The 22,741-nt window shown below is 38.1% G+C and overlaps 2 protein-coding genes across 15 annotated transcripts in view; one reads left to right on the top strand and one right to left on the bottom strand.

Annotated features, from left to right (window-relative positions):
- Positions 1–9,834, bottom strand: part of LRRN3 (leucine rich repeat neuronal 3) — a 41,699-nt gene extending 31,865 nt beyond the window's left edge. Inside the window, exon 1 of the mRNA XM_086396569.1 lies at positions 9,384–9,834. The gene's annotated coding sequence lies outside the window, so the exon portion shown is untranslated. The remainder of the gene's footprint in view (positions 1–9,383) is intronic.
- Positions 1–22,741, top strand: part of IMMP2L (inner mitochondrial membrane peptidase subunit 2) — a 958,924-nt gene that overhangs the window by 484,100 nt on the left and 452,083 nt on the right. The window contains exon 5 of one of the 14 annotated variants that reach the window (XM_086396596.1): positions 1,510–1,672. The exons of the other annotated variants lie outside the window; for them this stretch is intronic. Coding sequence (XP_086252722.1) covers positions 1,510–1,576 — 67 coding nt within the window. The 3' untranslated portion in view covers positions 1,577–1,672. Of the gene's footprint in view, positions 1–1,509; positions 1,673–22,741 lie in introns of those variants that run through there. 14 annotated transcript variants of the gene reach the window in all.

Genomic DNA, 22,741 nt, shown 5'->3' with positions numbered 1-22,741 from the left:
GATTTGAATTTATAAGCATTTGTCATTTTTCCTGGGTGTACAGAATGTAGAAAAATTTAAAGAAGTTTCAAATAGTTCTCAAATCTGGTAAGCTATATTCATGGGGGCAGGATATGGTGGTTGAGGAGGAGTTACTATTCTAGATAGGAAAACATTTTTTGTGGATTAGATTTGAATTTATAAGTGTTTGTCATTTTTTCCTGGATGTACACAATGTATAAAAATATAAATAAGTTTCAAATAATTCTCAAATCTGGTGAGCTATATTGAAGGAGGAAGGAAAGAGTTGAAGTATTTTTCTGCATGGTCAGTTTGCAAGGTATTTATGACCTGGAAAACTTCCCTTGTTTTATTCCTTATATCCATTCCCTAAAAAATGGTAAAGATCTTAGATGTTCACAAGTCCTTTTGGAATTCAACTATAATCATTTTATTTCATTACACTTTTGAAATTGCACAAATTAATGGCAATAATCAAATAGAAAATCTACAAGTAATAATTTTCTTTTAGATTAGTTGTATTATAATAAGGGCTATTATATTGTTCATGAAATACTAATTGAGTCAGACATGTGCTAAAACTGAAGTTTGACTGATTATTATATGTTTTCTGAACTTTGCTGAGAAAATTACTACTATAGAAAGAAACTGTTGTTGAATGCTTCTGCATGAAAAGTAAAATGCTTCCCAAAGGAGAAATATATTATGCTTATTCTCATTTATATATGTTATGGGAGGCAAATAGCATGATTTTAAGAGTCAAACATTCAGGATTCAAATCAGGACCCTGGTACAATGGAAAATTGGGCAAATGCTTCCCCTTCCTAAGCCTCTGCTCCCTCATGGAGCTGAGATATTAGGTGAGATGAGGTATGTAAAAATCTTAATGTTGAATAACTGTTGGCCAGCATCCCCCCTTTCTCCTCTTCCTCCTCATCATTATGTATGAATGTAAGAAATAGCAGGAAAAAATTTTTTTTAATTTAATTTAAAATTCTAAAAATATTTTATTTCATACCTGTTAGGTTATTCATGATGCACAGATATTTTACCTTTTATCACCTCCAGCTTAAATTCATTTTTCAGTTGCCTAATGATAATTTTTTAAAAATAGTTGACTCTGACAAGAACAGACAGCTGAATGTGAGCTCTTTCAACATTATTCTTTATCATTGGGAGAATCCTCAGTAACATTTGGCCCTAATTTCACATTCAGCTTTTTCTGTGTAGGACAGCCAGATTGAAGGACTCCCCTGATAGTTCTTTGAGGAGGTCACTCAGCGAGAAACTCTGAAGTTTTGCAAAGAGCTGGGATAGAAGAGTTTTGCTGAAGTTTTAGGTTTGGCTCAGCATGCTCTGTTTGGAAAATGGATTACAGCTTGCATCAACTATCTTTACAGAGCTAGAAGCTTACTGATGATGAGGAGGACTGATTAATTTCATTGACAACTGATGGTCATACTAGCAGTGAAATAGAGTTCAGACTGTTTTGACCTTCTTTGTTTAAAGGAGAATGCGTGAAGAAAGGAAGGATCCACAGACTGGAACTGGACCCCAGAAGGCTTGTTATAAATAATGAAAATTGAGACTTACGGACTAAGCTTTGTATTTCTTCTTTGTGTCAGTTATTGTGCTGGGTGACCTCAGTTAAAGAAGCATGTTGAGTTCTACTTGATGGAAAAATGGTGAAGGAAGAAGACTGTAAGCCCATAAGGTGCCAGTTAAATAATCTGGCTGTGCACTGCAGCAATCATTTTAGTTGAGCAAGTGGATGATACTCAAATACAACTAAGTAAATCATCACTTTTTCCTCAGAAACAAATAAAAGAAGAAAATGTGAGTGAATGCTGCCAATAGATGATACCCTAGTATAAGAAGAATGCATTCTGTGAAATGCTAAATTGGGAGATTGTATTTGGATAGAGAATCTGAGATCTGGAAGGCAGTGTAGACCAGTTATATTTAGGTAATACCAACAAGGAAGCAGTGTTGCCTGGTGTACAAAGGCATGATCTTTACAGCCAAGCTGTCTGTCTTTAATTAAGTGAGGCAAGTTGCTTTTTCTTCACTAAATCTTATTCTCTCAGTTGTAAAGTGGGATTGATACTAATTACTATTAGAATAATTACTAATAATAGTTTGATATGATTATTGTGAGGGGTAAATGATAACATGCCCATGAAGTGTTTAGCATTGCTGGGCACAGAAAATGCCTGTGTGCAGCATAATAAATGAGTTCTGCTAATATCATGATCATTTCCTTAGCCAGTAACGATTATCAAAGAGACATAATGCAATTTTAACTCATAAGGTCTCTGCTAACAGTATTTTAGGTCATAAAACATGTAATTCTTCATTCCTTTGGCCATTTTGTCCTATAGCAGAAGACTGTGACAGACACAGTTTGTAGTATAAATGAAAAATGAGACTTCGGTATTTACATGGAATTTGCTTGCTCATTAAAAGTAAAGTAACTGATTAAGGAGATGGCACTTTGGCAAATGTCTCATTGATTTTCAAAAGTTTGCTGAAACTCACTTTATGACACTCTTTGAGCAGCTGTAGTGTCTGTGTAAAAAAATGTGTGGATGATCAACTACAATAAGTGGAACAGATATAACTTATATGTTTGGTAAGTGAATCAGCTCATCTATTCACACAAAGAATTGACTTGGATGAATAGTCTAAGCTCTATCTTATAATGGCATTTTATATGCTTTTCATTCAAATAATTATTAGGAAAATAGTGTCCAAGTTTTATAAGTGCTTAGAATATATTTCTTTTTCAGATATAGCGGTTGCATTGTTCTTTTCATTCCATGCTCTTGCATTTTCTCTTCAGTGATAACAGCATTGCCACCTACTTTCAGGTTCATTTTCACCTGCTCTTTTGTTTTACTCTCAATGCCTTAGGCATGCATAGTATAAGGCCATTAACCCCTTGGTCTTGGAAATCAAAATACCGTTTGTTTAGATGTAAATTACCTCCTACCACTACTGAAATTTCAGAAAAGTCCATTATGATCCCATATTCTGTCTATTTGGTGTTTCTGATTTTTTTATTTTTCTGACTGATTTTTCAACAAAATTAAATACGGAGCCCAGAGACATTGTTAGCAAATAGCAATAAGACTGGTATGTCTCAGGCATATGAATAAAGTGGTGAGAAAAACAGTCTAATGACATAAAGGCCAATATGAATTGTATCTCAGAAAATACATGTCTGTTAACATTTTTTGAGTTTTTATTTTGTTTTGAAACAAAAGTAAATTTCTGACAATGTAATTTAAATGCCTTGACCTTTCAATGTGATGAGACTGTAACATATCATGGACCAAATTTTATCAGTGGAATAAATTTGCTGGAACATTTGCCCTTGTTTCTTTATAGTAATTTTATTAATATAATTTCCTAACTTTAGAGAGCATTGTAATAAAGCTCATTCCAGTCCTCTCTACCACAATGCCTCTTTAAGTATTTCCTGGAATCAAAGTACTCAATATTACTTTTGCCACTGGTAAGTGTTGTGAGTCCAGAGACTTCCTGAAGGCCATTGCTTAGCCATGGCACATTAGCAGGCTCAATCCCAGGGGAATACATTCTCCCATTCCTGGAGTCATGGCTTTGTACAAGTCAGGAAACTGCCTCCTCTCTCACTCCTCAAGGAATTAAATCCCAGAGGTTTTAGGCCTCTGGGAAGAGAAAATATTTCTTGTTGATGCTAAGCCTTTAATTGATTCAGTGGGTCATTGGGGAGTCCATGGGCCTTTTCAGTGCAGACTTGGAAAAAAGTGGTGATGTTTACACTCCTTCCTAAACAGAGTAGCTATTATGTGTGGAATGCTTTACTTTCTGAAAGTAAAGCTTGGCAAGATAACCTTTGGAACATGTGTTTTAGGAATTTTCATTTATTCCAAGGATGACATTACTTATGAAAGATAAAAATCCCCCTCAGGGCCCTCAGAATAATCTGAATAAATTTACTGGCATTTTGAATTCTTAGTGTGCCATTTTCTCTCCAAGACTAACTAGAAAAGAGATGTCAAACAGGCTGCCTTTCTAATAGACGTTATCCATTGGTGGTGCTTCAAACGACTTTGAAGACTTTGCTCATAATTTTCCAACAATCTTGAACACGCCTGAAAAACTTACTCATCACATTTTATCCAATTTTTGATACCTTTGCCAACTATCTGTTTATCAGAGCGCTAATGCTGTCAGACAAACATATGGGTGAGTAGGTTGAAGACATGCAGTCTTTTCCTCCAAGAATAGAGGTTGGTTGTGTGTGTGTGTTTCTTTAATTTATCTTGGGCATTTTATTAGCTATGATTTAAATTAAGAAGTGCAGATTTTTAATTGGAATGATCTATCCACCCATACTGTGGTATGGTGCAAAGGGCACAAATCTTGAAAGGATTAGGCTAGAGTGTGATTTCAGAAAAAAGAGAATGGACATTTACTGATCAGCTCACAAAGAGCCAGGTACTGTGATTGGTGCTGTGCCATCTTTGGAGTCAGGATACCCACACCCTCCATGTGTTAGTTCCCTTACTGTGTGAGGTCTTTAACCTCACAGAGCTTCATTCTTCAGTCCTACAGGAAAAATGATCATCATCATTACTCGCCCAGCAGGTTGTTGGGAGGAAGAAACGTCACTTACTCTGTATACAGGATAGTTCTAGAGGAGTCACGATTACTGTTTTTTTTTTTTTTTTTTTAATTTATTCTCCTTTATTTCCCCAAAGTTTTAAAGTCAGTTCATTACTATTATCTTAGCAAAATTTGGAGAGCACACCGAGAAAGAAATTTGCTAAGAAGAAAAAAAATAGGGCTGTGAAATTAAGGCATTAGCTTATTGTCTACAGTGCTTCTCACCCTAACGATGGAAATGGAAAAGTAACGCAGAATGGGGGAGATGGCGAGATGAAGGTAGGTATAACTATTCTGAGCATCTCCTCTGTGAGGTGCAGAAGCAAAACATGAGAATGGACACTGCATATAAAGAGGACACCTGTAAGTGCCTTAAAATATTACAGTTAACCCAGTAAAAGAGGATTGGAGAGTCTCTTCAGAATTCCTGGGAACTCTGAATTATAGTAGAAGACCAATAGCTGAATAGGTGAAGGATAGCAGCATTATTATTAAGATGTTTTAAAACCAGGGCAAGGGTCTAATTTTTATGACTCATTACAGAATACAGTAGACTATATCCCAAAGGCAGATTATGAATTTGAAATATTGGTTGTGAGATACTTCAATCAAGTGAAGTTGCTCAGTCATGTCTGACTGCGACCCCATGCGCTTAGCCTGCCAGGCTCCTCTGTCCATGGAATTCTCTAGGCAAGAATACTGGAAGCCATTCCCTTCTCCAGGGGGTCTTCCCGATCCAGGGATCAAAGCCAGGTCTCCTGCATTGCAGGCAGATTCTTTACCATCTGAGCCACCAGGGAAGCCCGAGATAAATAGTTATTGCTTCTATTGTTGACTATCTGCTCTAACTTTAAGAGTACTTGATTATCTGGAGAAAAATCTACTTAAGGATTTTTTTTGGGGGTGGGTGGGTGCTCATATCTATCAGCCTTTACTTATACTTTTTAAAGAATATTATCTTTGGAAGAGGGTGTAGGCAGATCTTTAGCAGACTGTTGGAGGGATCACTGTAGGGCTTCTGCCCTAGACCTCCATAAAGAGCTGAGTGTCTTGGGGTAAAAATGTTAAACCTTTTGGGCCCCAGTTTCTTCACCAGTGAAATGAGCATATTAGAGCCTTTTCCGAAGGTTGTACTACTATTACATGAAAACCTCTTCCCCGTCTTCATTTCCCCACACCGAGGTTGTGTAATGTACTTTTATGAATGACACCTTAAAAAATAGCCCTCAGTTAAATACAAATATGACAATTATGCAAATATATAATAATAGATAGCCCAGTGGGCACTGCATTTCTTCACAAAGTTTGAGATGAGCATTTGGAATCTCTGCTCCCCAGTCTTAACAATTTCTAAACAGCGTCTGCCGAGATTTAGTTCTACTCTTCTCATCAACATAAAACATTTGTATTTCTCCCTGTTACTTCTTTATCCTCTGGCACCACCTACTTTCTTTATGTGAAGTTTGATTGCCTTTTAGTTTGTGGCTGAGGGAACAATTGCTGTCACAATCTCCTTGCTAGGTGTCCAACCAGACATCACTTCATCAGGAGAGAGGCAGGAAGGTGTTCACTGCGCTCTGCGCGGGACCTGTGTTCAGTTGCTACAGTGAGAAGCATGCCTACGTGCTGGTCGCGTAGCCAGCCTCAGAGAGTTTTATCTTTGGCAGTGTGGATAAGATGCTGATCTGTTGCCTCATGTGTGCCTGCTTTATTCAGTTGCATGGGACCAAGGAGTGACACCTGAGTGGGTAAACCTTCACATCCAGGTCTCCATGGTCCATTTAGGTGGCTGCAGATGTGTCCAGTGTTTATCCAGACAGGTCGGGGCAACAATATTTTAAATTATTCTTTGGGGGCATCTTCACTGAAGCTAGAAATGGGGACTCATTTTTTTAGCATGCAACTAGCTTCCTTTTAAATGATCTCCTTCAGATTCCCCAACAAATATCTCATCTATGACCATCTTCAAGGGCTGCTAATTAAGTAATACTATTTCATTTACATAAGTGTTAGTTTGTAACTCAGATTACAAACCTTTCTCTTCAACATAATTATTTTGTAGTAAACATCACAATGTCACTTTACAAAGGCATTTTGCACCAGGAAAAATTCAGAGTGGAGGAGAAGAAAGTAAAATATTAAACCATTTTATGACCAAAAAAAAAATAGAGTTGGTGTAAAAAAGAACAAAAATAATAAAGTATAATTAGTGAATTATAAGTTGATTATGGTTTTCATAGGTCCATAAATTGCTGGCTTAAAAAACTGATAACATGGTGTTTTAAGTCATTAACAGCAGTAACAACAACCAAAGGTAAAAATTCCACCTACTCATCAGCATTCTAACTCAGCGTGTTGCCTGTGACAAGCAACACTCTGAAAAGATGGTCCTTTGATGCTTGTCTTTCCAGAAAGCTATTATTTTTGGTATAGCTACATGATGTGGGGAGACTGTGGCTTAGTCTTCCAGGCATGCTGATATGTCCATCAATTGGCATTGGTAGATGCCAGTCAGATCACTAAACTCCCTGGCACACACTGAGTGACAACCCTGGGGGCCTGGAGTGATGGTATCTCTCAGACTCAAGTGGGCACATTATTGATCTCTGTAATCCACAAGATATGTATGTGAGCTTTACCAAGGTTAAAGAGTGAATCCACTGTTCTTAGGTGTCATTGATTGTAATTTTAAAAGAGGTTGGGTAGGATTTAAGAATGTATGTGTTTGGTATGGAAAGTTTCCCCAGAAAAGGTCTGAGAAAAACTGAAATCAATACTGCAATGCTACACTATACAGGAGTTTGAAATCTGGAGGTTGAATATCAGCTTCAGGCTTTTCTCTTGGCTAGGAACTTAGGAGGTCCCTCCAAAATATCAGATCTGTTCTGTGGCAGAAGGTACACTCCTAGTAAATAGCAGAAAAGCAAATGCTACACCTTTTCCTCTTTGTAATAAATCATTTTGTTTTTCTATAGATTGCGTGTGGCATTTGAGGCAGAGCAAGCAAGCCTGCTGATATTTCAAGCTAATCCTTCAGCATCTTTCATTTTTCACTCTAGGCAGGAAACCTCTTCTTAAACTTGTTCATTTTACAGAGGGAAAATCGAAGCCTATGGCATGTTGTCAGAGCTGCTTTACTGTCATCATTTACAAAGGTCACTGGAATTAATTGACTTCTTACATTACACATTGTAAAGTGACTCATTTTTGACACATTAATGGGAAAGTGGCAGGATCTAAGTGGCTGGTTATTGTCTTTTGCTTTCAGCTCATATTATAAACTAGAAAACCAATAATAACTCTGAAATCACAGTGGTAGAAAAAAATAACCTGCAGTTCAAAAGAAGCAGTCTCCATTAACTATTTGGTTAGCTGAACTAGAAGAAGGAAGGAGAGCGAGCTCCTAGAGATAAAATGTAAATACTTGGTTTCTTTTACTGTCTTTACAGGATCCTTTAAGGGGGGCAGTGAATGTTTCCATGAACATACTCATGTTCTAAGTAGCTGGCTTCCTTTTACATGCCTGGAAGTATAAAGTAACCCACACTGTATTCCATGAATCATCACCGCATGGACGCTCATAGTTTACTGAGAGTAATTCTGTCTCAAAGGCATTGCTTCTGAAACTAAAGAGAAATACAGGGTGTAAGCAGTATTTATTGTGAGAGGGCACAGTATGTTCTAGGTAGGTTTTGTGAATCCTTATTTCTTCCTTTTTTTTTTGTTTTGTTTTCACATTGTCCCCATTTCACTAAATGAAGAAGGTTCGACTCATTCTCATAGCTTGCTTTCACGAAAATTAGAGGCACGGAAACAAGGACATATTGTTAAAAATGAATAAATTAGAGGTGAATTAAGCCTGCTAGCTGAGTAAGAGCAAAGGGAATATAGCAGTTCGTTTGAACAAACAATCTTCTTAAATAGGAGATGTACTTTAAAGCCATCCTGCTGCGATCCTGTTAATTACCAAAGAAGATTAGAACTCTTCTGGTTCATGGGATCCTTTTACCTAGAGTGTGTCAGTTGCAGCTGCATTAGCAATCAGACATTTGCACTGTCCCTTCAGACCAGTGAGGGGATGTTATTAAAGGGAAGTCATTTACCCCAATCTGTAAGATGTAGCCTGGCAGAAATTCAATAACTGTTTGTGATATGCTCTTTTCGCCACTCTGCTTAGTGGTTTTACTCTTGACTTAACAGCAGCATTTGCCTTTATCTCCAACCACTAGGTGAAAAGGGAGAAAAATGCCCCATCTCTGAGGCTGGTTTCACAGCGCAGAATGATTTGTGATCTGCTTTTCATTGCAAATAATGTGAAGAAAAAGCAAAAATCCCCTAGCCCCTCTCTTCGTCTCCTTTTCTCCTCTGGTCTTCTCTCTTGCTGTCCCCTTTCTCTCTCTCTCTCTCTCTCTCTCTCTCTCTCTCCCCCCTTCTCTACTCCCCCCAACCCCCAGCACTGCTTTTTCTCTCCCACTCACATCCTCTGATGGGCGTTCAAGCTAGTAAAATTCATGCTGGAGAATCCCACAAACACAGCAAAGCATACACAGAGCCGGAGGGCTTTTGCATTTGAATTTCGTCTCAAAAGTGAAATGGAAAGAAAACTGCTCTCAGAATTCACACAAGAAGACAACATCAAAAGAGAATTTAAGTGTTTAAAAAAAAAAAAAAAGCATCAACTGAACAGGAAAGAGAGCATATTTAAATAGAAATGTATATTTCAAACTTACCCTGCAAAAGCGTCTCAGTGCTACACCCCCTTCCGTGTCCCTGCGTGCTGGATTCCTCAATTCCTTAGTTGCAATAATCACATGGTTGTGTTCTTGCCCGGGTGGAAATTGGTGCATATGTGTGTGTACCAAAGTATACACAAACGTGTACTATAGGTATTCACACGACCAAGCGAGCTTATCTCTGTATTCTAAAATATAAACGAAGGCGAGAGGTTACAGCGAGGATTCCTTCTTTTTCCCCCGAACTCTTTCTCTCAGTCAGCGGCAGGCTGAGCCTTTCAATCCAGTGAAGAGAGATCCTAGGAGCTGGCTTTATTTCTCCTGGTTTCCATGGTGGTTAGTGGTGCGTCGTTCACCCGATCAGTTGTCACACTGACATGGTGCTGCCTGCTCAGCGGTCATTAATAACTGAACACCCTCCACTCCCCAGAGAGGAGCCAATCGCTTCGGACTGCCAAGATGTAGCACTCGCAGCTGCTCGCGTCTGGTTGGCTGAAACAACCTGTCTGTTCTATGACACTGCTGCTTAGGATACAAATAAATGAAACAGACTTGCTTGTTTTCTTAGGTATCATTCCCTCCCTCCCTCCTTTCCTTCCTTCCTTTCTTCCTTCTTTCCTTCCTTTTTTTTTTTCAGAGAGAGGGATTTTTGACAAGTTTTCTCATTTTGGGGTTCTCAGTCGCTCAGACACTGTGTTTTCTCTCTGAAAACAGCAGGGCACATTACTAACAAGGATTTCCCAAATATTAAAAGCACCTGGGAGAGATGCAGAGCCTCCAATGACTCCTCTGAGAAGTTCACCAAAGGCAGTATAATTTAAGAACAGCTTGAAATTGTTTTGAGTGGCATTTGGTTTTCTGTAAGTCCTACTTAATTTAGGATACGCGTTTGCTGTTCAATAATCTTTATTTTTTTTAAGCAATGGCTTTTCTTACCTGGAATGACCAGTTTTTTGTTTTTGTTTTTGTTTTTTTAAGTAACACATATATTTGCTTCACTACCTTTCAGTACATTGGCATATTAAGGGGGTATATATTCTTCCAGTTAACATTCAGCCACTTCTCCTTATGTGATGAAGTTAATTTGCCAGCCACATATGAATGAGTACATGTGCCATGGTGTTTGTGTGTATGTGTGTTTAGAGTGTATGTTTTACTACTCTGGGAAAGCATTTCTCCTGAAATAAAATTAAATCCTCGAGAAAATGATTTCTGTTTGTTCTTAGACTTGCTAACTCTGAACTTATATTTACCAGAAAAATATACTCTGTACACATATGTAAAACACTAAATTATCTGAAATTTAGAAAAGAAACACAGCAAAGCATACTACTACTACTACTAAGTTGCTCCAGTCGTGTCCGACTCTGTGAGACCCCAGAGACGGCAGCCCACAAGGCTCCCCCGTCCCTGGGATTCTCCAGGCAAGAACACTAGAGTGGGTTGCCATTTCCTTCTCCAATGCACGAAAGTGAAAAGTGAAAGCATAACGGTGTTTATTTCTACAAGGACATCTATGAGCAAATAGACAGTTTTTCAAAATGCATGTGTTAAAACCTTAATTAGCATACTAGAGAAACATTTTGTTGAAAACAATGATACATGAGGATTAATTTAGCAACAGGTCAAAAACAGCATAGATTCATGACTCCAGCCCTAGTTTTGAGAGACTACCCTCTAGTGGAACACAAAGAAATGGCATTTACATGTTACTGGATTTACTGGGGGTGGGGATGGGGGCAAGCTTCACATCTAATGACTCCTTAAGTGTTTATTGAAATGACATAGACCAACAGTTTACATTTATTATAATTGTAATACCAACTTTGTTTCTAACTACTAAATATTTTCGCTCTGTGGTGTTCTTTAAAATGTTCCCAAATGTTTTAGTTTTTTTTTCCTTTTAAGAAACTGTATTCAAATAATTCTTAACCTTTTGAATAAAACTAAGTTCAAGAAAAAAGTAGCTTCTCCATTAACCTAATAGCACTTATTTCAGAATTTTACTGCAAGATTTTATTCTTTACAGTAGGCACTCTAGCACTTTCTCTGTAAATGTTAGGAATTTGTAGTCCAGTGTTGGGGATGTTGTGATACACTGTGTCTATACTTAATTTAATGTACTTGTGATAATAGTAACTCCCCCCAGTTTTATTCTCTCCAGCTCCAGTTTCTTGCCTATTCAAAATAATTTCACCACTGGCAGATTTTTATTTTTACCTATGGAAAACTTATATTAAAACTGTGTTAAATACTTGAAAAAGGAATTTGAGTTTTATACCATTGGTTCCTTAAGCATTTCATTTTGGTTGATTGGTGTTGACCATACAATCGACAAATCCAATAATCAAACCAAGTATAATGGCCTCCCATAATGAGAGTGAGTAGTGATAATCAAGCAGATAGATGATTAAACTACATTCATGGTTTATAAATAAAACCAACAATTGTAACTATTATAAATTTTAGTCTCTTTCAGATATCAAAAAAATCTAAGTTTTAATTTAGCAAGAGTGGAATATTTTAAATGCTACCTTATGCTCTATCATAGGAAGTTGTTTTAACTTCCTTTGATTACCTTTTTTGACATGTGGGAGATGAGATGGCTTTTCTTGCAGTTGCCCTTTTTGTGTAGGTACATGATAAGTTCAAAAGATTTCATGGGACATTAGAAATGAGATTTCAGTGTGAGAGAAAGTAACTGACTTTGGATGAAAAGATGAGGATTTTGTTTCTTGGCTGTAGTTTCCTTTTTGCTACAAGAACAACAGCTGCTGAGTAGAAGCACTGTATGTTTTAGATTTACTTTTCCATTGCATCAATCATTTATTAGTAATGAGAGGTCTCCAGAAAGACACATTAAATTATTTAATTATCATGTCTACGTAATACAGTACCATGTGAAGACTTTAAATTGTGACAGGATGAAGATTTTAGGGCTTTTAGCATGATTGTGAATGGTCATCAAATGAGAAACATAAAACTTTTAAGCTCAAATGCCTTGAGTCCTAAAGTTTAAGAGACTTAATATGTATACACATCTGGTTAGAGAGAGCAAGACTAGAACTTGCGAGGTCTTTCAGGATTTTTCTGTTACATCACCCTCTCAGTTCAGTTCAGTTCAGTTGCTCAGTCATGTCCGACTCTTTGCCACCCCATGGACTGCAGCACGCCAGTTGCTCCATCACCAACTCCTGGAGTTCACTCAAACTCATGTCCATTGAGTCAGTGATGCCATCCAGCCATCTCATCCTCAGTCCTCCCTTTCTCCTCCTGCTTTCAATCTTTCCCAGCATCAGAGTCTTTTCAAATGAGTCAGTTCTTCGCATCAGGTGGCCAAAGTATTGGAGTTTCAGCTTTAGCATCAGTTCTTCCAATGAACACTCAGGACTGATCTCCTTTAGGATGGACTGGTTGGATCTCCTTGCAGTCCAAGGGACTCTCAAGAGTCTTGTCCAACACCACAGTTCAAAAGCATCAATTCTTCCACGCTCAGCTTTCTTTATAGTCCAACTCTCACATCCATACATGACTACTGGAAAAACCATAGCCTTGACTAGATGGAACTTTGTTGACAAAGTAATGTCTCTGCTTTTTAATATGCTGTCTAGGTTGGTCATAACTTTTCTTCCAAGGAGTAAGAGTCTTTCAATTTCATGGCTGCAGTCACCATCTTGCAGTGAATTTGGAGCCCAAGCAAATAGGGTCTATCACTGTTTCCCCATCTATTTGCCATGAGGTGATGGGACCGGATGCCATGATCTTCGTTTTCTGAATGTTGAGTTTTAAGCCAACTTTTTCACTCTCCTCTTTCACTTTCATCAAGAGGCTATTTTGTTCTTCTTTGCTTTCTGCCATAAGAGTGGTGTCATCTGCATATCTGAGGTTATTGATATTTCTCCTGGCAATCTTGATTCCAGACCCTCTCATCTACTGAATGATTGATAGATTTTCTGCTTTTTCTTCTTTTCCTTATTCTTTTTTTCCCCCTTATTTTGTTTTTTTCCCCCTTTAGAATCCACTGCAAATACACTGTATTACTTGCATATGCATGTCAGCTACCTCAGAATAAATGTATACAGGGTTTCCTGAATGAGTACTTAGTTCTAATGAACATGTATTGAAATAATTTTAAACATAAATGAGTAATTGTAGCCCTTAAATTATGTTGACAGAGCTCTGCCTATATCATCAAATAAGAGAATATATGGGTACAATAAATATTTATTTGTTGATTTAATGGTTGAATTTAAGTTACTCGTTTGTCAAGGTTTATTGCTATTTCATGGACTCCTAGACAGGGTTTGCCTGTGAGCTTTCGTTAGAGAAGTAATTTATGTAGTGAATCAGCACAGCTTCTGGAGACAGACAACCTGGGTTGGAATGCTGACTTTGTCACTTTCTAGTTTTGTGACCTTGAGTACAAATGTAGCATCTCTGTGTCTCGGTTTCCTCCTAGGATTGTTTTGAGAATTAAAGTAGTTAATATATATAAAAGCTTAGAAAAGTATCTGAAACATAGTAAGTCTAAGTGGATGTTTGAAATCACCATTACTTGTCATTATTATCATTGTCATAGTCATCATTATTTGTTCCACTGTGTCCTTTGGGGTGCCCTTTCTACCTTCTATTCTAAGTCCCTGCCTTTCACTTATCAGAAGTAAGTTAGTTAGTTCAGTTCAAATGCTGCTTCCCCCATGGAATCTTCTCTGACCCTCTAACAAGATATGATCTCTCATTTGACCCATACTAGCATTCATTATCCCTCCTATGACATCACTTTAAAAAAATACATTATAATTGTTTCTGTAATTTTGCTTTATAGTTTATAAGATTCTCCAGGAGGGACGGTCTATATCTTATTCAACTTTAGTATCCATAACATGTAAAAATTGTTCTTTCATAGTATTTAAATTTTAAGAGTTACTTAATCTTCACAACATCTCAAGATATTTTTATCCTCATTTGACAGTGTAGAAACATTGGCTCAAAGAAGTTAGGTTACTTGCTCTAGTGTCCCAAAACTATTAAATAATGGAGCTAAAATTTGAACTCGGTTTGGTCTGCCTTAAGAGTCAAGGCTCTTTTTACTGCACAGGGCACTCAGTATTCATTTGCAAAATAAATGAATGCTTGATTGATGACTGAGTCAACCAATTAAATGTAGTTAGCAACAAGGGATGCTAAAAATAGAAATACTATTTTTAAAAGGGAATACATTTTATGCACTAGACAGAGGATGTTTTTATATAGTTACTGTTGTTGAGTGTTAATGACAGAATTTTGTATTGCTGGCACAATTTGAGAATTGGAGCACTGAAGAGATGAAGTGCCTGGTTGGAAAGATGAAGTGATGTGTTAAATACATGTGAATGGCCATTGATGAAGGGTGCTGACACTGAGCAGAGAAGATCTTCAGTGGCTTGTCCTTCCTCCTCTGATTCTATAGCAAATTTGCTTTTAAGTTGGAAATAAGATGAAACGTGAGGAACTTGCTCCTTCCTTTATTCTTTGCTTTCAGGGGATTGACTTTAACTTCTTCTCTAGACATGTGAAAAATATTGAGAGAATAAAATACACTTTTTAGAAACTATATAGCAGGGAAATAGGTAAGTAGCCTGATAGGTGGTTTTCAGGTTGCACAGAAATAACTGAAAAGGAATTTATCAAAAAAGAAAATATTCTAAACTGTTTGTAGTAGTTATCTTTGATGGGATAATGGTTGGATTTTGTTTTTGATAAAGTTCTGACCTGTATATGGCATCATTTTTAAATGCATGTTGATGTATGGCAAAACCAATACAATATTGTAAAGTAAAAAAAAAATAATAATAATCAAAATAATAAAAAAACTGAAGTATAGTTGATTTACAATATTGTGTTAGTTTCAGGTGTACAGCAAAGTGAAGTGGTTCAGTTACGTGTGTGTGTATGCTTTTTCAGATTATTTTCCATTATGTATTATTACAAGATATTGACTATAGTTCTCTGTGCTATACAGTGGGCCCTTGTAGTTTATTTTACTTATAGAAATGTATATCTGTGAATCCCAAATTCCTAATTTATCCCTCCTCACCCCTGCCTTTAATAACCATATATTTGTTTTCTATGTTGGTAGGTCTATTTCTGTTTTGTAAATATATTCATTTATATTATCTTTTTAAGATTCCACATTTACGTGATATCATACGATATTTGACTGTTTCACTAAGTTTAATGATCTCTTGCTCCATCCATCCATGTTGGTACAAACGACATTATTTCATTCTCTTATGGCTGAATATTTCATTATATATATATATAATGAAATATATATATATATATATATATATATATATATACACTGCATCTTCTTTATCCATTCATCTGTTGATGGGCATTTAGGATGTTTCCCTGTGTTGGCTCTTGTAAATAGCACTTCTGTTTACATTGTGGTGCATGTATCTTTTCATATTAGAGTTTTCATCTTTTCTGGATATATGCCTAGGACTGGCCTTGCTGGATCACATGGTAACTCTATTTTTAGCTTTTAAGGAATCTCCATACTGTCCTCCTTAATGGCTGCACCAATTTACATCCCTACCAACAGTGTTAGGAGATTTCTTTTTTTCCCACATGATAATGAGTGGTTTTATTAACTTCTTTGCTTCTCAGACTTTCTAAGTCAATGTTTAATTTTTCTTTGAAAAAAATATAGATATTTCTTTTAGGGTGAAATTTTACTTCTATATCTGAAGCTGCATTGTTTAGTGAAATATCTAACCTTCTTAACTTAGTATTCAATTCTACTTATGATATAGCAATTTAAATAGCAACACGATAACAATAATAATTCAGTTCAGTCACTCAGTTGTGTCTGACTCTTTGCGACCCCATGAACCACAGCACACCAGGCCTCCTTGTCCATCACCAACTCCCGGAGTCCACCCAAACCCATGTCCATTGAGTCAGTGATGCCATCCAACCATCTCATCCTCTGTTGTCCCCTTCTCCTCCTGCCCTCAATCTTTCTTAGCATCAGGGTTCTTTTCAAATGAATCAGCTCTTCACATCAGGTAGCCAAAGTATTGGAGTTTCAGCTTCAACATCAGTCCTTCAAATGAACACCCAGGACCGATCTCCTTTAGGATGGACTAGTTGGATCTCCTTAAAGTCCAAGGGACTCTCAAGAGTCTTCTCCAACACCACAGTTCAAAAGCATCAATTCTTCCGCACTCAGCTTTCTTTATAGTCCAACTCTCACATCCATACATGACCACTGGAAAAACCATAGTCTTGACTAGACGGACCTTTGTTGACAAGGTAATGTCTCTGTTTTTTAATATGCTGTCTAGGTTGGTCATTACTTTCCTTCCAAGGGGGAAGCATCTTTTAATTTCATGGCTGCAATCACCATCTGAAGTGATTTTGGAGCCCAGAAAAATAAAGTCAACCACTATGTCCACTGTTTCCCCATGTATTTGCCGTGAAGTGATGGGACCAGATGCCATGATCTTCATTTTCTGAATGTTGAGTTTTAAGCCAACTTGTTCACTATCTTCTTTCACTTTCATCAAGAGGCTTTTTAGTTCTTCTTCACTTTCTGCCATAAGGGTGGTGTCATCTGCATATTTGAGGTTATCGATATTTCTCCTGGCAACCTTGATTCCTAGTTGTGCTTCCGCCAGCCCAGTGTTTCTCATGATCTACTCTGCATATAAGTTAAATAAGCAGGGTGACAATATACAGCCTTGACGTCCTCCTTTTCCTATTTGGAACCAGTCTGTTGTTCCATGTCCAGTTCTAACTGTTGCTTCCTGACCTGCATATAGGTTTCTCAAGAGGCATGTCAGGCGGTCTGGTATTCCCATGTCTTTCAGACTTTTCCACAGTTTATTGTGATCCACATAATCAAAGGTTTTGGCATAGTCAATAAAGCAGAAATAGATGTTTTTCTGGAACTCTCTTGCTTTTTCAATGATCCAGCAGATGTTGAAAATTTGATCTCTGGTTCCTCTGCCTTTTCTAAAACCAGCTTGAACATCTGGCAGTTCATGGTTCACATATTGCTGAAGCCTGGCTTGGAGAATTTTAAGCCTCACTTTACTAGCATGTGAGATGAGTGCAATTGTGTGGTAGTCTGAGGATTCTTTGGCATTGCCTTTCTTTGGGATTAGAATGAAACCTGACGTTTTCCAGTCCTGTGGCCACTGCTGAGTTTTCCAAATTTGCTAACATATTGAGTGCAGCACTTTCACAGCATCATCTTTTAGGATTTCAAATAGCTCAACTGGAATTTCACCACCTCTGCTAACTTTATTTGTAGTGTTACTTCCTAAGGCCCACTTGACTTCACATTCCAGGATGTCTGGCTCTAGGTGAATGATCACACCATCGTTGATTATCTGGGTTGTGAAGATCTTTTTTGTACAGTTCTTCTGTGTATTCTTGCCACCTTTTCTTAATATCTTCTGCTTCTGTTAGGTCCATACCATTTCTGTCCTTTACTGAGCCCATCTTTGCATGAAATGTTCCCTTGGTATCTCTAATATTCTTGAAGAGATCTCTTGTCTTTCCCATTCTATTGTTTTCCTCTATTTCTTTTCATTGATCACTGGGGAAGGCTTTCTTATCTCTCCTTGCTATTCTTTGAAACTCTGCATTCAAATGGGTATCTTTCCTTTCCTCTGTTGCTTTTGGCTTCCCTTCTTTTCACAGCTATTTGTAAGCCTTCCTCAGCCATTTTGCTTTTTTGCATTTCTTTTTCTTGGGGATGGTCTTGATTCCTGTCTCCTGTACAATGTCACGAACCTCCATCCATAGTTCACCAGGTACTGTGTCTGTCAGATCTAGTCCCTTAAATCTATTTCTCACTTCTACTGTATAGTCATAAGGGATTTGATTTAGGTCATACCTGAATGGTCTAATGGTTTCCTCCACTTTCTTCAATTTCAGTCTGAATTTGTCAATAAGGAGTTCATGATCTGAGCCACAGTCAGCTCTCGGTCTTGTTTTTGCTGACTGTATAGAGCTTCTCCATCTTTGGCTGCAAAGAATATAATCAATCTGATTTCGGTGTTGTCCATCTGGTGATGTCCATGTACAGAGTCTTCTCTTGTGTTGTTGGAAGAGGGTGTTTGCTATGACCCGTGCATTCACTTGGCAGAACTCTACTAGGCTTTGCCCAGCTTTATTCCGTATTCCAAGGCCAAATTTGCCTGTTACTCCAGGTGTTTCTTGACTTCCTACTTTTGCATTCCAGTCCCCTCTAAGGAAAAGGACATCTTTTTTGGGTGTTGGTTCTAGAAGGTCTTCATAGAACTGTTCGAATTCAGCTTCTTCAGCGTTACCGGGCGGGGCATAGACTTGGTAGATGCCATTTATTGAGTTCTGTTCCGTGAGTGCTTCCCAGGTGCTGCAGTGGGAAAGAATCCACCTGCCAATGCAGGAGATGCAAGAGACATGGAAGATCTCTCTGTGTCTGGAAGATCCCCTAGAGGAGGAAATGGCAACACACTCCAGTATTCTTGTCTGGTAAGTCCCATGGACAGAGGAGCCTGGCAGGCTACAGCTGGTGGGGTTGCAAAGTCAGATATGACTGAGCACACACACAACATACACAGCAACTCTGCCATGTTGACTGTTAAGAGTTTTTCATGAATTGTCTCTTTCCGTCCTCCCTATTAGAATACCAGGTAGCTAATACTCCCATTTTACAAATCAGAAAACTGAGAGCTGAGTGTGCAAAATCTCACAGTAGTTGCTTATTAAGCAGCATCAGCAATTGAACCAAAGTCTGTCAGACTCTAAGGCTGACATTTGTGACTACTGTGATCACTAACTGTGATAAGTTTCCCATATTCCTGTCCAGTCATTGTCTCTCTTCCTTATTCACATCCTATCCCTCAGCTACATCAAGTGCCTCATCATTTCCTGAAAGTATTTTTTGTGTTGGATTCTTTGCAGTTTATTTATTCTTAATCAGTTCTATAGGGCTTCTGCTCAAAAACCCCATCTTTTAAGAACCTCCAATGGCACCCTACTCCAGTACTCTTGCCTGGAAAATCACATGGATGGAGGAGCCTGGAAGGCTGAAGTTCATGGGGTTGCTGAGGGTCGGACATGACTGAGCGCCTTCACTTTCACTTTTCACTTTCATGCATTGGAGAAGGAAATGGCAACCCACTCCAGTGTTCTTGCCTGGAGAATCCCAGGGACGGGGGAGGTTGGTGGGCTCCCATCTATGGGGTCGCACAGAGTCGGACACGACTGAAGCAACTTAGTAGCTTAGTAGTAGTAGTACCTCCATCTCAATGAGATAAGTATCTCCTTATTTTATCATAGCTTAAATTTAGTTTTTATTGTTATATTTCTCTTATTCTAATACATACTATCTTTTACAGTTTAATTTTTCCTAAACCTTGATAGTAAGCAACTTGAAGGTAGAAAATATGTCTTATTTGCTTCCTATATTCAATAGTGCATTTACATATTAAAAATCAATGTTTGATTAATTAAATTCAATTGAGTGACTGATGGAGTAATTGACTACTCTCTCCTTTGTGCTGATTTTGTTCTAAGCATTTGAGTAAAATCAGAGAATTTTTTAGTTAAACAAAGCCTGCCCCTCAGGGGTCAATTTTGTCAGATCAGTGACTTCAGTTACAGTTGAGGTTATTCATAAAAGAGCTCTTATTTATGGGAGAATAAAGTGCATGTCTTGGCCTGACTGCATTTTACTCTTTTTTGTTGGTGGTGGTGGTAGTGGTGGCTACTTCCTCTTTTGATCTTCTTTGATTACTTAGTACATATTAAACGCAGTTGGGGTCAAATAGCCACTAAGATTCATGCAAGTTCTAGGCAGAAATTAAACTCCAAGAACCAAATGGCAGGTAAGTTCATAAAAATTCTAGGCATAAATTAAGAACCAAGTTGGCATGAGATAATATTTTGTACAATATTCTTTGGTAAAGTCTGTTGGTATTTTCTTACCTTTACATGAGTTCTTTTGTAAAGGGGACTAATGAAAGGTGTAAGTTTATGTCTAAGCAAGAGGTCAAGACAGTGATTTCTGAGCAAGAGAAAATAAACTTTTTTGTCAGTAAAATATTTAGGCATAATGGCACCCCACTCCAGTACTCTTGCCTGGAAAATCCCATGGACGGAGGAGCCTGGTAGGCTGCAGTCCGTGGGGTCGCTAAGAGTCGGACACGATTGAGCGACTTCACTTTCACTGTTCACTTTCATGCATTGGAGAAGGAAATGGCAACCCACTCCAGCGTTCTTGCTTGGAGAATCCCAGGGACGGTGGAGCCTGATGGGCTTCTGTCTATGGGGTCGCACAGAATCGGACACGACTGAAGCAACTTAGCAGCAGCAGCAGATATATTGCATCATGGAAGTTAGAGTTGTTTGAATTTTCATGAATGTTTTATGTCTTTTTTGCTTGATGTCTACTAAATGGGAGAACAAAGATGACTGTTAACATCCTCATCTGGTTCTCTTCCTTCATTGATGGAGAGTCTAGGAGGCCCAGAGCTAAAGTTCGCTGTCTGATTGTTCAGTGGTTGTTCACAGAGTCCTTCCTTGTAGTGGAGGGAAAGTCTTTTCAAGGATGGAACCACTTACTACAACTAGCAACGATGCAGAAGACATGGGGAATTCTTGTTGTCATTATTTATACTGAAGCCAATGCTGAGTTCTCAGTTTTAGATGTTAAATTTTTTTTTGACTCTTTCTTACCCTACTGTATTCTACTAGGACTATTTGGGACAACGGGTTCTGCTCTAATGTTTGGTCTTTAGAATATTTTCAGAAATGAGTTAATAAAATGATCAGGTAAAGGTAGTTCTGAGCAGATAGTAGGCACTCAGTACTTATTTATTTTTGACAGTTACTGCTTCATTTCTTAAAACTGTATTTTTTTTTTCATTTTTGCATTATAAAATTTATTTATTTTAGTTTGCTATTTTTAATTGGAGGATAGTTGTTTTACAATGTTGTGTTGTTTTCTGCTGTACAGCAACATGAATCAACTATAGGTATACATATATCACCTCCTGTTGAGCCTCTTTCACACCCCCACGTCCTATCTCACCTCTCTAGATCACCACAGAGCACCAAGCTGAGTTCCCTGTGCTAAACAGATGCTTCCCACGAGCTATTTTACATATAGTAGTATATATATGGAGAAGGCAATGGCACCCCACTCCAGTACTCCTGCCTGGAAAATCCCATGGATGGAGGAGCCTGGTAGGCTGCAGTCCATGGAGTCGCTGAGGGTCGGACACGACTGAACGCCTTCACTTTCACTTTTCACTTTTCATGCATTGGAGAAGGAAATGGCAACCCACTCTAGTGTTCTTGCCTGGAGAATTTCAGGGACGGGGGAGCCTGGTGGGCTGCCATCTATGGGGTCACACAGAGTCGGACACGACTGAAGTGACTTAGCAGCAGTATATATATGTCAATGCTCTCTCAGTTCATCCCTCTCCTTCCTCTCTGTGTCCACAAGTCCATTCTATATGTCTCTATCTCTATTGCTGCCCTGCAAATAGGTTCATCAGCACCATTTTTCTAGATTGCATATATATGTGTTACTACATGATACTTTGTTTTTCTCTTTCTGACTTACTTCACTCTGTATAACAGGCTCTAGATCCATCGACCTCAGTACAACTGATTCAAATTCATTCCTTTTTATGGCTGAGCAATATTCCATTGCATATAAGTACCACAACTTCTTTATCTGTTCATTTGCTGATGGGCATCTATGTTGCTTCCATGTACTAGCTATCACTCTGTATGTTTTATTCAGGCCTGACTCTCTTTGGAGTCAGCCTGTTTATCACCTGGTTTCTGATTTAGGAGCTTGGAAAGGTAAAAGAAGTTCTGAGTAGCATAAGAATGCTAAAATCCAGTCAAATGCAGATGCATAAGTTTGCCAGCTTTGCCTCACAGAATTTGAGTTCTGCCTATCAATGGCATCTGTTGACCTCTGGTTATATATAGAGCATTCTTCAAGGAATCACAAGTAGGTCTCTGCCAGTCTTTTCTATTTTGAAATTGTAAATAGCTGTTCATACTAAATGCCAGGGAGACAAACACTATTTAAACTAGCTTAGGTTAAAACTAGCTTGGGTTTAGACCAGCTCAAGTGCAAAGGTGGGGCTATAGCAAGGGTGGTATAGCCTTAAACGCACTAACAATATGGGCAAGGGGGAAAACTGGATCTCAGAGACAGGTTGGTGGTAAACTCACATTTGCTTACAGACTCTTTTTCTGTCTTTTGTCTGCTTGTCATGGAGTATTGAGTTTATTCTCTTTTACTGCTGGCCAGTTTTCTTTACAATGTCTGAAAGTTTTCACACCAGCAG

The sequence above is a fragment of the Bos grunniens genome, chromosome 4 (assembly GCF_055505025.1).
Source record: "Bos grunniens cultivar Pamir isolate PY7600 chromosome 4, Bosgru_T2T1.0, whole genome shotgun sequence".
Classification (NCBI taxonomy): Eukaryota; Metazoa; Chordata; class Mammalia; order Artiodactyla; family Bovidae; genus Bos; species Bos grunniens.
Note: the sequence above shows the minus strand (reverse complement) of the source record. Positions and strands in the feature narration are given on the sequence as shown.